The following is a 13,371-nucleotide window of genomic DNA, read 5'->3' as shown; positions in this document are numbered from 1 at the left end:
TATCACGTTCGCCTAACACGCGAAAGGTCCCCGGTTCGAAACCGGGCGGAAACACCGGCGGGTGGCTCGCCTATTTTTTTTTCCCCCCCCCCCTATATATTTCTCGACGTCGTGCTAGAAAGCAATCGAGGTCCGCCAGCGCTGCTGAGCCAGCGCCCCGAATTACTTTGAACTGCAAGCACCAACACGGAGAGATGTCAGAGCCTTCAGTCCCAGCGGGACTACATCCCCCAGCATGTACCGCTCCCTAGCACCCTACACCCCAGCACAACCGCGCCGCGGTGCATCACGGGAGCTGTAGTCCTCTCCTCCCCGACCCTCCCAGCGGTCGTTCCGCGGCCCGTCCCGCCCCGTTCCCCTCTGGGCGCTGCCCGCCGAGTCCCCGCTCCCCCTGCAGCCTCCCCGTGCCCTTCTCCGGTCCCCGGCGGTCCCGGGAGCACCGGAAGTGGCGTGAGGGAAGCGGCGGCGGCACAACATGGCGGCCTGAGGCGGAGGCGCCGCCGCTTCCTCCCGCTCGTCCCGCCGCAGGTGCGCGAGGCGCCGCCGCCTCAGGGACGGGCCCGGGGGGGAGCGGCTGAGGCGGGCCCGGCCCGGCCCGGAGGGACCCGGGGGGCACCGGGGAAGGGCTGAGGAGGGGCCCGGCCCCGGGAAGCTGTGGCCAGGCCGCTCCCCGTTGTCCCCCGGTGCTCCCCGGGTCAAGCCCCGGCGGCCGGGGGCTCCCCGCGGCCCTGAGGGAGGCCCCGTGAGGGAGGCGGCCACGGGGAGGGGGGGAGGGTCAGAGCTCAGGTGTCTGTCAGCATTAACTTTATTTTGAGGGAAGGGGGGGGGGGAAAAGTGAAATCCGGTGTGTAACGGGGCTGCTTCGCTTTCCCAGGACGGAGGAGAGGCAGCTGGCAAGATGCAGTACGCCCATCACTGCGAGCACCTGCTGGAGAGGCTGAACAAGCAGCGCGAAGCCGGCTTCCTCTGCGACTGCACCGTCGTCATCGGCGAGTTCCAGTTCAAGGCGCACCGAAATGTGCTGGCTTCCTTCAGCGAGTACTTCGGGGCCTTCTACCGGGACGCCTCGGACAACAACGTGGTCTTGGATCAGACGCAAGTCAAGGCCGATGGGTTCCAAAAGCTCCTGGAATTTATTTACACGGGGAACTTGAACCTTGACAGGTAACGCGTGCAGATAGAAAATGGGGAAACAAACCGTGTTGAGGCAGTGCTGGGTTTTTTGTTCGTTGTAATGCATCTGGGAGGAGCACAGTAGTGGATGTGATGCATACAAACCATTGAAGATCTTCTGTTTGCATGCTTCAGGGTAGCACATGACATACAAGTCCCAAAACAAAAGTATGTTGTCAGATATTTTGCTGATAGGTGCAGTTTCTTGAGTCTTTCTGTCAGGATCAGGAAGGATTAAAAATCCTATGTGGTTACTGGGAGAGGGAGGGATAACTCCATTCTTCCCGAAGTTGGATTATAAGAGCCTTTTTTCCAGTCAACACACAGAAACTATACTTGTTTTCCCCCTCCTGGAGGTGTTTTTGTGCATGTTGTGTTACTTTGTGTACAGGGAGGGTTCTTCGCAGTGCTGCTCTCTCAGGGAAAAGAAAGAGGTGTGGCTCATTTAGCTGTAACTACTCAGAGGCACTTAGCCCAGAAGTGTAACTCGTGTTGCAATGTCTGGTGTCAAATGTATCAAAAAAAAACTTTGTTGCTGCTGATGTCTGGAAACTCAGACTGAGAATTTTAAAAGCCTGGGTGGTCCTTTCGATGTTGTTTCTGTCTCTAACTTCGCTACAAGTTTTAACGCTAACAGAGCAACTCCCACAGCAGTGCCTCAAAGTTAGTGCCTCAGGCTTTGCAAGTCTCTGGGTTCGTTCGGAGCGGCTGGGATCTCTGAAAGACGTGGGCTGTGACCATGCTGCTCTTACCCAGGGAGAGCTGTTTGTGTAACACCTGGGGCTCTGCTGGCGTGTACCTGTCAGCCTGCCATGTATCCCTGCTGCAGTCCCCATCGTCTTCTGTGACGGCAGGGGCATGTGTGAACCCTAGAGGGTTTACCTAGAGCTCTGTGCTAGTGGCATACAAGCTACTGAGCCAGTTTTACACATGGACAGAGAATAATTTTGGCTAGCTGCCTGTTGTCGGATGATTTAGTTAGTTTGCTGTGAAATAGACAGGCAGAATGTTGTTGTTTACTGTTCATCTTTAGTTAAAGTGCCAGAAATCCACAGATTGTTACTGGTACTTGTTGCTACCATTTTTGGACGCTTTTTTTTTTTCTAAATCATCAAGGCATGTGTTGAAATATAGGATACTGAAAAATATAACTGAAAAATAGTGTGTAGTACCTTAAACGAGGATTTCTTTGGTGTTGATACAGTTTGTGTGTAGCTCATACAGAATAAAGACTGTGTGCAAGTCATTTTATAAAACGAGGTTAATAGCTGCTTTGCAGAATTGCTGGGGTGAATATGCTGCTTGTGAATTACTTATGATTTTTGGCAGAAAGGATAATAATTGTAGCATTTTATTCTCCAGTCTTTTATCCCTTTGTGTTATGACTTCTGAGCATTTTGGACAGACAAAACAAAGTCCGGTCTCACCACCTTACAGTCAGAATTAAAATTCTACAAAAGGCATGTAAACAAAAATAACATTTTTAGTTCTGTGGAGCTGCAGACTCCACTAGGCACGGGCTGTCAGTTGGAGAAGAATTTTCTTATTGGTGTCTTATGGACACAAGATTAGGTCTTGCTGTGTAACTTCTCTGTAGTTGTGCTGTCTGCGTTAATAGAGTTGGTACAGAACAAATTACTGCTTTGTCCAGAATATTGTCACGTAAATCTTGTTTCCTTGCAGCTGGAATGTTAAAGAAATTCACCAGGCTGCCGACTATCTCAAAGTAGAAGAAGTGGTGACTAAATGCAAAATAAAGATGGAAGACTTTGCTTTTATTGCTAATCCCTCTTCTACAGAGACGTCTAGTATCACTGGAAACATTGAAATGAATCAGCAGACTTGCCTTCTGACTCTCCGAGATTACAACAATCGGGAGAAAGCAGACGCTCCTCCTGCAGAGTTGGTTCAGCCACAAGCAAAGAAAACAGCTTTAGAAAAGAAATCCGCTCAGACCAAAAAGCGAAAGAAGAATTTCAGCTCCCCCAAAAGCGTACAGAGTAAATCAATACAGTACCAGACTGACGTGACTGAGAACGCATCGATTGAAATGTTTTTAGATGCAAATAAGCTGGCCACGCAGATAACAGAGCAGGCTGCCCAAGGCAGCGATAACTCTGAACTCCAGTTGGCAGCCGTGGTGGAAAGCGAAACGCTGGCAGCCCAGGATATTTTAGTTCAGACTATTGCAGCCAAACAAAAACGGGGGAAGGCTCAGCAGAACTGTGCGCTGAAGGAGCACTGCATGTCCAATATAGCCAACGAAAAGAACACTTACCAGCTGGAAAGTTCAGGAGAGGAACTTGACCAGAAGTACTCCAAAGCCAAACCGGTGTGCAACACGTGTGGGAAAGTCTTCTCGGAAGCCAGCAGCCTCCGCCGGCACATGAGGATACACAAAGGAGTGAAACCCTACGTGTGCCAGCTCTGTGGGAAGGCGTTCACGCAGTGCAACCAGCTGAAAACCCATGTAAGAACTCACACAGGTAAGCATGTTGGTTTGTCTCCGTGGACTGGAGATCTGCGATAGCAGCATGGGACTAAAGAGATCTTTGTGTTCTGAGTTGTTCCTCTGGAGGTTTTGTCTGCTCTTGGTACTGTGGCGATAGCGTCTATATCCTGGCAGCGTAAAGTGTTTTGACATTTTTTCAGTACAAAGCCAGAGTTTCAGTTTTAAGTAGCTAGAAGGGGACTTTATTTGTCAGAGCACCTTGATCTTTGCAAAGATTCCAAAGGCTGGCACCCTTTAACTCTGCAGGGACATTAACTGGAGTGCAGTGCCAGAAACCACCGCCAGCAGAGCGTGAAAGGCTCATGGTACTCGATACCAGAATTTCTGTTGATTTTTATTTTTTTTTTAACATGAAATCCTAATATAGGTTTGATAACAATGGTGGAAAAAGACAGAAATACATTCTTGGTTCACGTAGGTAGCTTCTCGCGTGGGGATCTTCAAAAAAAAAAAAAAAAAAAGTTAGTGGAGGTGGCTAAATTACACCATTTGGGATTTTAGTTGGTAAAATGTATGGCTGAACGGTGTGATGTTCTCTTCATTCGGTAACTTTACTAGAAGCTTGTGTTGTAGCAAGAGCTGCAAGAGAAAGCATCAAAGAAAAATCATTTATGAACACTTTAACGTTAAGACAACGCATTCAACCTGGAAAGATTATGAACAGCAAGTTGCTGGAGCCTGGGAAGACACTGGGGAGAAGCACAAGTCTTCTTTGTCTATTTTTATGCCCGTACCTAGACAAGGAAGGCTTGCTACTGGATTAGTTCTGTCTTCAATTTGATCCAGCGTAGCTGTTCTGCTCTCACCTTTGCTGCTGTGCTAAACCCAGTGAGCAGCAGAGGGTCGTTGTTTGCATAGTTTTCTTCCTTTTGTGGCTGGCATTCCGAATTCTGAAGTAACAGTGAGAAAGGCTTTTTAAAAATGGTTCCTTTTGCTCTTTTTCCCTTTGGAAAACTGTGAGCAGAGGTCAGCCATGGAGCTCTCTCCAGGAAGCTGTGACGATGCAGAAGAGGAGTAGGATGCAAAGCCTCCAGTAGGAGGTCCTGAGGTACAGCTGCAGGAGAACACCATTCCCGTTCAGTGACCAAGGGAGAGAACTTCAAATATCGTCAGCCACTGACTCACTAAAGATTCATACGCAAGGTGAAACTCATGAGCAGTATTCAGGGCCAGTTTGCTGCTCCTAGCTGGCAGGTTAGCTGCCTGGTGCTTTTATTTCTGAAGCTTTTAAGTACATGTTGTGCTTAGGAATTGTCAAGTCCCCAGTTTGGCTGTGCAGAGGCGCTCTCATGCTGCCATCTGAGTCTGTGGCGTTGCACAGCCCTTTGATGAGACTGCACTGACCACGGAGAAACCACAGGCAGTCAGAGAGGTACCTGTAGTGTTCTGCAGCAGACACTAGTGAGAAGTTAGGGAGCAATGGAGGACTCTTGTTGTTTGAGAGGCAAGGAAGCAGGTGATTTACTGGCTGATCATCTCAGATACTTAGAATTCTGAATAAACATAACCAGCACAAAGTCTGAAAAAGTAGTAGTAGCTTTCAGAAAGTAATGGGGGGGAGGGGAAATGGCATTATTAAAACCATGAATTATTCCCTTTTGTTTTCAAATGGTAATATGCCAGAAATGGCCTGTTGTGCGCTGTGCTGCTGGCACGTTCCACCTCAGCGGGCTGAAAGCTGGATGCTATGAGATGTTGTTTGTAAGACCTACTAGAAGAGACACTTGAGCCTTGGCCAGGTAATGGATTGGAAAGCTTGCTTACGTAAATTCAGAGAGTACAAGAGGTTTGTTTTTTTACCAGGGGAGAAGCCATACAAATGTGAGCTGTGCGACAAAGGCTTTGCCCAGAAGTGCCAGTTGGTGTTCCACAGCCGCATGCACCACGGCGAAGAGAAGCCGTACAAGTGCGACGTGTGCAACCTGCAGTTCGCGACTTCGAGCAACCTGAAGATTCACGCCAGGTAGGGAGAAGTGAGATCCTGCAGATGTTTATCCACGTGTTTATTTAAACAGAATAATTTTCTGTGCTGTGAGCAGGACTTACACAGTCACATAATTTGATCGTTTCTTAATCCTTCTGTCTTGGGTCCTGTCTCACATCACACTAACAGAATGCGTACGTCTGTGTCCTCCCTTGTTAGGGAGGGAGCAGTTTATGAATGGCACAACATACGTACTGGCATCCTTATGGCAATGACGGTTGTTTGTTTTAAACTCTTTGAAGTACCTGGAGACAAAAACAGTCCTTGACAGGAAGTGAAACAGAACCGGTCTCCCTGCGCACAGCAGCTGGCATGTTGCATTTTCTGGCAGGAGCACAAATCACATTCCCTTGTTCGGAACCATCATTTTATCTCTCAGTGCGCTGTAATGCAACACTTGCTGAGTTCTCAGGGTGACTGTTATGTGCACGGGGCCCATAGTTTGATTCAGCTGCCGTGAAATCACTGATGCACGAATTCCCCAAGCAAACAGTGAATTTTACTCCACGAGAAACTTCTAACTCCAAATCAGCTCCCAGTTGATGAGTTTTGTGGCTCACAGAACACTAACACAAGGAGCTTTGGAGGAGGCAGGGGAGAGTTGAGGAAAGTCACCTAACCATGAGTGCTGCTTCCCTTCCTGCCCTGATCACTACTGTCTGTTCTTTCGCAGGAAGCACAGTGGCGAGAAGCCCTACGTCTGCGACCGCTGTGGTCAGCGGTTTGCTCAGGCGAGCACCCTCACCTACCACGTGCGTCGCCACACAGGGGAGAAGCCCTACGTGTGTGACACCTGCGGAAAAGCCTTTGCTGTCTCAAGTTCTCTCATCACCCATTCCCGAAAACACACAGGTAAGGGGAGACAGAGGAAATCTCTGCCCTGGGATATCTGGGAGTGACCTCTGGTGTCCATCCAGCTTCTTTTTCACGTTTTTTCCCTTTGACTTCACTTTAGGGAGCTCTTTCTCCCATTGGATGTTACCTCTGTTTTATTTTAACTTGTTCTTTATGTGTATTATGGTTAATATAATGAAATAAACTTTGTGTTTCCTTTAGGAGAGAAGCCATATATCTGTGGCATTTGTGGAAAGAGTTTTATTTCCTCTGGAGAACTCAATAAACATTTTCGGTCCCATACAGGTCAGTTTCCAGACAGGCTGCTTCCTGCACAATAAATAATATTCTACTTTTACCTTTTTGCCTTTAAAATATACCACATTGTGCTGTACTTGAAAGTAGCAGAGTTTCTTAATCCATGTATCTCTGTATGAAAATAAAGAAAATATCTGTTATTTTTTTTAATTGCCTTTTTCAGACTAATTTCTGTGTGTAACAGTGTAGGTGTTGATGTCTGATCATGGTTTTACTTCAAACACAGAGGCTTTTTGCTTTGTTAATCTCCTATTCCGGAAACAATTTTATTCTAAATACTGACGGACAGACAGAACCTTAGAGTTACAAACTGTATTTTAAAATACAACTCTAAATTCCAGTGTTCTACATCTGCAACTGTGTTTTCTTTCAATTTCAAAATTATTCTAACTGCCAAACCCATTTGTTTTTTCAGGTGAAAGACCATTTATCTGTGAAATGTGTGGAAATTCTTACACAGATATAAAAAATCTTAAGAAGCACAAAACGAAAGTTCACACAGGTGAGCTCCTTGTGCAAAGAGAGGTTAAGAAACTTCATAACTGTTTTCTCTTCATGTCAAATAATATTATTGTTTTTTGTTTGTGTTTTGTTTTGTTTTGTTTTGTTTTCTTGAACTGGCCTAAATTGAGAAAACTTTAATTTTAGAAATTTTTCTACATGTAGAAGATTTTTGGATGGTAGCTCACCTTAGTGCTAAAAGCATCTGCTTTAGAGGTACCCAAACCTTTTAAAGCCTAAAGGATTTGCTTTAAAGTAAATTCAAGACAAATTTTCAAGCAGTTTGCATTGCTATAGCAAGCACATCTTGACCAACAGAAAAGTAGATTGCTGCTGACAAGAATTTCTGTATGTGAATGTTTCCTTTCTTGTCCTCGTAAATTGTGAGAGCTTTCCACGTTAAGGCATGGCCTGAGTTGTAGGTAACTTTTTCTTTCGTCTGAGTCTCTTTTTGGAATCTGTCCGTATTAGGGTAATAATGTGAATGAAGAAGGCATACTGGTTACAAGAATTAGTTTCCTTCTAGAAGGACCCAGTGTTTTTAATGCAACAGTATAGTCAATGTTAATCCAGGTCTGAACTGGATTAGCAATAACACAGTACCAGGCAGCCAGCAAAATGTTCTCTGCTGCAAATACTGCCCTAAAAAGACTTCAAATACATTCAAATCCTGCTCTGCATAGATTTTGACTAGGAAGAAATGTGACTATTACTTGGCTATGGTGCAAAACCCAGGACATGTTTCAGAGAACGGAACCAGTCTCTTTCAACACTGGCTCCACATACCTCATTATCTGTCCATCCTTAAGTGTATTTGTCCTAATTTCCTAGCCTCTGTCATATGAAAAATGGAATAATCAGTGTCTGTATATGTCTGGCCTGGCGAGGGAGAGGCTGAGAAAACAAGTCACATGCGGAGGCAGCTTTGAAGGTCAAAGTCTCGGTGAAGCCCCGTTTAGGAAGGTGCTAATGCAGAAGGGGGTGGAAGCAAATGTGCGGCGAGAGCAGCAGTGAGCGAGGGCTGGGCACTATGTGGCTGTGGTTCTTAGGTTTTTGGGGATGGAAAATCTCAAGGAAACCTTCATAAGTGCATTTTCTCCAAAGCTCCTTTGTTCACTGTGTTAAGGATTTGTTATCTTCTGTACCATGCCAAGCAGAGATCAAGTTAGAATTCATCATCTGTCTATTTGTCACGTCACAGGAAGCAGAGGATGTGATTCTCAGTTTTCACACTCTGTTTACAGCTTGTTTTGGCTTCACAGCACATTGAAGGTACTGATAGCACAACTGCCCGGGCAGTCTTTGACACGCCCCGTGCTTGTTTGGGCAGTCAGTTGAAAGGGAATCTGCAGAATTTGCATAGGAGCTTTTGAACATTCCTTCAGATGGTTTCCAAGAGAGATGGCGAGTTAAGAGGGATGGTATGAGACACACATGAGGATAGTTCATACGATGTCCTCAACAGGATAATCTGTAGGGAATTTGAATGTCTTGGTAAGATCTAAATAATCATTCAAGCACTTTAATTTTTTACATTGGATTTGTTCATTTTAATTCTTCTGTGTAAAGGCACTTGTGCTGTCTTTCCTTCTTGTTGAGTTGTGCTATCTGTAGCAAGATTTCTAGTAGCAGTTAGTCTGTGTTTTCTGAGAACAAGTCTTGCTTGGTTCTTGCTAGCAGCAATTCTTGTATCATTTGCAAAATTTTCCCTTACATTAATTGCTGGGAAAATAAAATAAATGCTTAGAAAAACATTTTTTTTTTTCTTTTCTCAGGATCTGAAACTCCCCCTGATTCTAATACACTCGATAATTCTTTCAATGAACAAGAATCCATTCAGAGTCAGAAAAGCCCTTTATCAGAGTCCATAGATGTGAAGCCCTCCGAGATGTCTTTACCGCTTCCCCTTCCCATTGGGACTGAAGACCATCAGATGCTGCTTCCTGTGACGGGCAGTCAGTCTCCTTCGTCAGAGACATTGCTAAGATCCGCTGTGACTGGATATTCAGAACCTCAGTTTATTTTCTTGCAGCAGTTATACTGACAGCGCAGAACAGAGCCACAAGGTAATCCAGCAGTGAACTCGCATACGTTTGGTAAAGATGAACATAATCAAGCAGTCACAGTTATTGAATTGGACTTGTTCTTTTTTTTTTTTTTCTTCTATGTAAAAATCCTCATAAGGCATTTCCATTGTACAGTGCTGTCCTTCCTCTTTTTTTTTTTTTTTTTTGGTTGAATTGTGCTAATCTACAATCAAATTTCTATTTGTAATTAACACTGATTTCCAGGAGACAATTCCTTTTCAGCAACACCTGCCTTAAGAATTCTCTGTTAAGTATGTTAACGCATTTTTGGAGATCACTTTCTATGTTCCTGCTGATCTGAGGTGTGACAGTGTCATCTGAGCACCGGAGCAGGTTGCAAGAGAGGCTGTGGAGGCTCCATCCTGGGAGACACTTAACAGCTGCCTGGACAAGGTCCTGTGCAACCTGCTCTGGGTGTCCTGGTTTGAGCGTGGGGGTAGGACCAGAGGGCCTCCAGAGGTCCCCTTTCGCCTCAAACCATTCTGTGATTTGAGAACAAACATTTTAAGCCATATTTGATAGTTTAGGAATATCAATCCAGAGTTCTAGAGGGAAAAATCAGAATTTGACTGTACTAACGAGCTTGTACATCTGCATTCGGAGGTGATACAGTGTACGTGGCGGAAGGCAGGGCAGTGCTCTGGCGAGGCCCTGTCAAAGAATTACTGCTGTCAGCCAGAAGCAGCCTGTCTTCAATTCAGTCTGACCAGAGGGAAAGTGAGCTTGGTGTAATGTCCCTGACAAGGCAAATAAGGGGAGATTCTTTAGCATGGCAATTCAGAGGGCTCTAATGGCGTAGATACTGCTGCGTATTCTTTCCAAGTCTTTTTTTTTTTTTTTTTTAAAGTGAATCTAGCATTGTTGTATCTTGTCCCAGATTTGTTTTTCACATCTCTGAAACATCCTGGGTTTGGCACAAACAGCAGCGTTTGCTAAACAGAAGAGCTGGAACGTGCACGTTGTAGATGAGACAAAAAGACACATTGACTTAATTGTGAGGCGTGACCCATAGCTTCATAATTATCATTTCTGTGGCAGTAGGTACAAAAGAAGAAACAAACACTGCCCTTCACTGTGAAAATACTAGATGAATGAATAATGCCCCCCCTGAGGGGGCATTAAGAAGAGTACAACAGAGCAGATTAATTTTTTTTCCAGGCATGGGTTTATTAGAGTATGACTGATTTATTTTAATTGAAGTATTTATGTATTGCTTTACCTCTCACATCGTTTGTCCAGTGTAACTGCACACAATTGGTATCTAGCAAGACCTTTGTAAAGGTATGTTTTACTACTAGCAATTTAAATTTTAAAAAACAACATTCATAGTGTCCTGGTAGGGTCATTAGTTAAATATTACTTGACAGTAGGAATGCTTTTATGCTCCGTTTTGCCAGTTTGTGCCATTAGCATAATGTAAGCATTATCTAAGTAATCATCAAATAGTGAGAAACAATCATATTCTGTACCAACAAGACGTTTAAAGATATTATTTGTTGGTTATTTACTTGGTGCTAGCATTTTATTCCCACTGATGCCTTGTGTCTAGACACTGATAAGTCAAAGGGCATAGGAGATACCTCTTAACTGATTCTGTTCTACATGGAGTAATAATTAATCTGCACCTTAATTAAAAAGCCTTGTGAAAAATTTCTTGGAGGACTTCATTTAAAGATTCTGCAAATGGTCCCTTGACTCCTGAGCATGACTATCATTTTCTTTTAATTTCTACATGTTTATGCTTGTGAGGTAATAGATCTTTCACTTCTTTGTGTTGATCATCTTTGTAGGCTGCATGCTTAAAACCGCTTCTTGATCATATTTTAGGTTTTAATTATGGCTAGTTTGATAAAAAGCTACCACGGACAGTGTCGACTTCCCCAGGAACATTCTTAATCTCTCACTGTCCACCAAAGCTAGTTACTACTCTATCTTCCTCGCCTTTATTTTCCTTGCTTATTCATAGCACAGCATTTATGAACAGTTGATGTCCTTCATAACACTAGCAAAGGACAATAGATGAAGTTCTCAGATTTTCTTGTTTGGCATTGCCCCCCGCCTCCCCTTTTTTTCAGGTTTCTGTTGTTGATGGAGTAGATGAAAGATTCCTTAGCTAGCTGGCACTGACAAATGGCAAAGATCTTGACCCTGCATTAACAAAAGTGAGCTGTATAGCTTGTCCTAGGGCTCCTCTTTACTTTCTCTTTCTGAAAATAGAGCAGAAGTCTTGGGATAGACATAGACTTAGTCATGAGTGCTGAAAAAAAGAACAAAGATGTACAACTGGTACGTTTAATGTTTAACCAACTTGGGAAGATAAGCTAATGAGATTCTGCTGTTTTGTAAAGAACAGCATGTGAAGGTTAATACATCCAGGATACAAGACAGCAAGAGAGAAATAGCGCTAGGAAAAAAAAAAAAAAAAACAACACACATTCCTACATAGGAAACGCATTCCATAATAATGTTAGTTTGGACTGTTTTTATATTTCTGAGATTATAGCTTAATACTGTATTCTTAGATTTTCAGACTTTTTTAAAGAACAGTACTTAGATTTATACAGGATTTGTTTAGATATTTAAAAACAGTAACACTTTCTTTATTAGTCATTTAGTTTTCTTTATAGACAAGAAGATAATCATTATTTTTTACAAGGCAACAATTTTAACCTTTCTTAGTAGAACACACAGGCTTGTAGTTTTGTCTTCGAGCAATAATTTAGTGACCTGCACTCTTCAGTTCTCATCTGAGAGTCTCAATCCTTACCCTCATCTCTCGTGAAGATATCTCAGCTGCTGAGGTATGATCTCTATTAACTGTATTCATTTACTAGAATATAGATTTTAAATATATATGGATATTAAATATATATATATTAAATTTGTAGGAATGTTCATGCTGAGTGCTGTAAGGCCTGAAGAAGCAGGTCTGCACTGTACCTTTTGCTGATAGATGCATGGAAATCAGCTGCACATTAAATCATAGGCTTAAGGATTCCAAGTTCTTTTTGGAGGTGCAAGGTTTCTAACAGTATTGGTAATTTCTTTAAGGGGTTAATAGAAGAAAGCATGGAATTGTTTTTTATGGAGAATTTTCATTCTTGAGAACTACTTGCAAAACAAAATAGGACATATTAATAATTCCATTAACAGTAATTTAGAGAGAATGCCATGATTTATCTCAGCAACACTATTGTTTCAGTACTGTTTCAGTCAATTTTGCACTGAAGTGGGTGCAAGTTTTGCCTGAATAGATTATCTACATCTCTAAGTTTCTGAATTGGCTGTTTTGAAATATTTGTGTTAGAATAACTCCTTGTATGGCACTTACATCTGAATTTGTGTCTATATGTGGGCACAAAGCATGACAACTTTCCTAAAATCATGTATTTCAAGAAAATTGAATATGGACAAGTCCCATGTCAAGGACTTCAGGGCTGTGATCTTGGAGAGGCTGTCAATAAGCCTTGCAGAATTAAGATAAAGACTAATGACTGATTTTGGGTTAAATTATTTTTAAAGTATCTTTCATGTATATACATTTTCTCCTCTGTTATTTGTATATAGCTCAACTCTCAATTTTATAATCACCTGGGAAGGGAGTTGTACATATTCAGCCTGAAGTGTTTTATGTTAGACTTTAATAAACTTGTTTTGTATTTTTCCCTCACCTTGTGCGTGCTATTTATAACTGCAAGGGGAAACAACAAGAGGCGGAGGGAAGCAGTCTAACATAACCACCACTAAAGCACCCTGTCAGAAAGACACAAGGTTGCCCTTGTTGCAGCAAGGATTACTGCATTTTCTTGGCAGCAAAAACACAATTTTTCTGATAGAAAATATTTTGGATCTGTTCAAACTAAATTAAACAAGAACTTCATTCTAACTGCAATCTCATGTGATCACTCTAACATTAGTACTTTTTTTCTCCCCCACTCTCATTTTGAGGGGTAGGGGATTTT

The 13,371-nt window shown here is 43.2% G+C and overlaps 1 protein-coding gene across 1 annotated transcript; it reads left to right on the top strand.

Moving 5' to 3' along the window:
* The first annotated feature begins 345 nt into the window (after positions 1-345).
* On the top strand, positions 346-13,074 carry MYNN (myoneurin). Its single transcript, XM_082767350.1, has 8 exons — positions 346-528; positions 875-1,164; positions 2,857-3,659; positions 5,489-5,648; positions 6,343-6,521; positions 6,726-6,809; positions 7,237-7,323; positions 9,098-13,074. Exons 2-8 carry the CDS (start codon positions 899-901, stop codon positions 9,364-9,366), a joined length of 1,848 nt encoding a protein of 615 aa, XP_082623476.1. The 5' UTR covers positions 346-528; positions 875-898; the 3' UTR covers positions 9,367-13,074.
* The last annotated feature ends 297 nt before the right edge of the window (positions 13,075-13,371 follow it).

The sequence above is a fragment of the Aythya marila genome (genome assembly GCF_965140915.1).
Source record: "Aythya marila genome assembly, chromosome: 9".
NCBI lineage: Eukaryota > Metazoa > Chordata > Aves > Anseriformes > Anatidae > Aythya > Aythya marila.
This window is presented reverse-complemented; position numbering and strand designations above follow the sequence as displayed.

Coding starts and splice junctions, on each gene's coding strand:
- MYNN (XM_082767350.1), top strand. CDS start 899: ATGCAGTACGCCCATCACTGCGAGCACCTGCTGGAGAGGCTGAACAAG. Junction 1,165..2,856: donor GGGAACTTGAACCTTGACAG/GTAACGCGTGCA, acceptor GTTTCCTTGCAG/CTGGAATGTTAAAGAAATTC. Junction 6,810..7,236: donor ACATTTTCGGTCCCATACAG/GTCAGTTTCCAG, acceptor TTGTTTTTTCAG/GTGAAAGACCATTTATCTGT.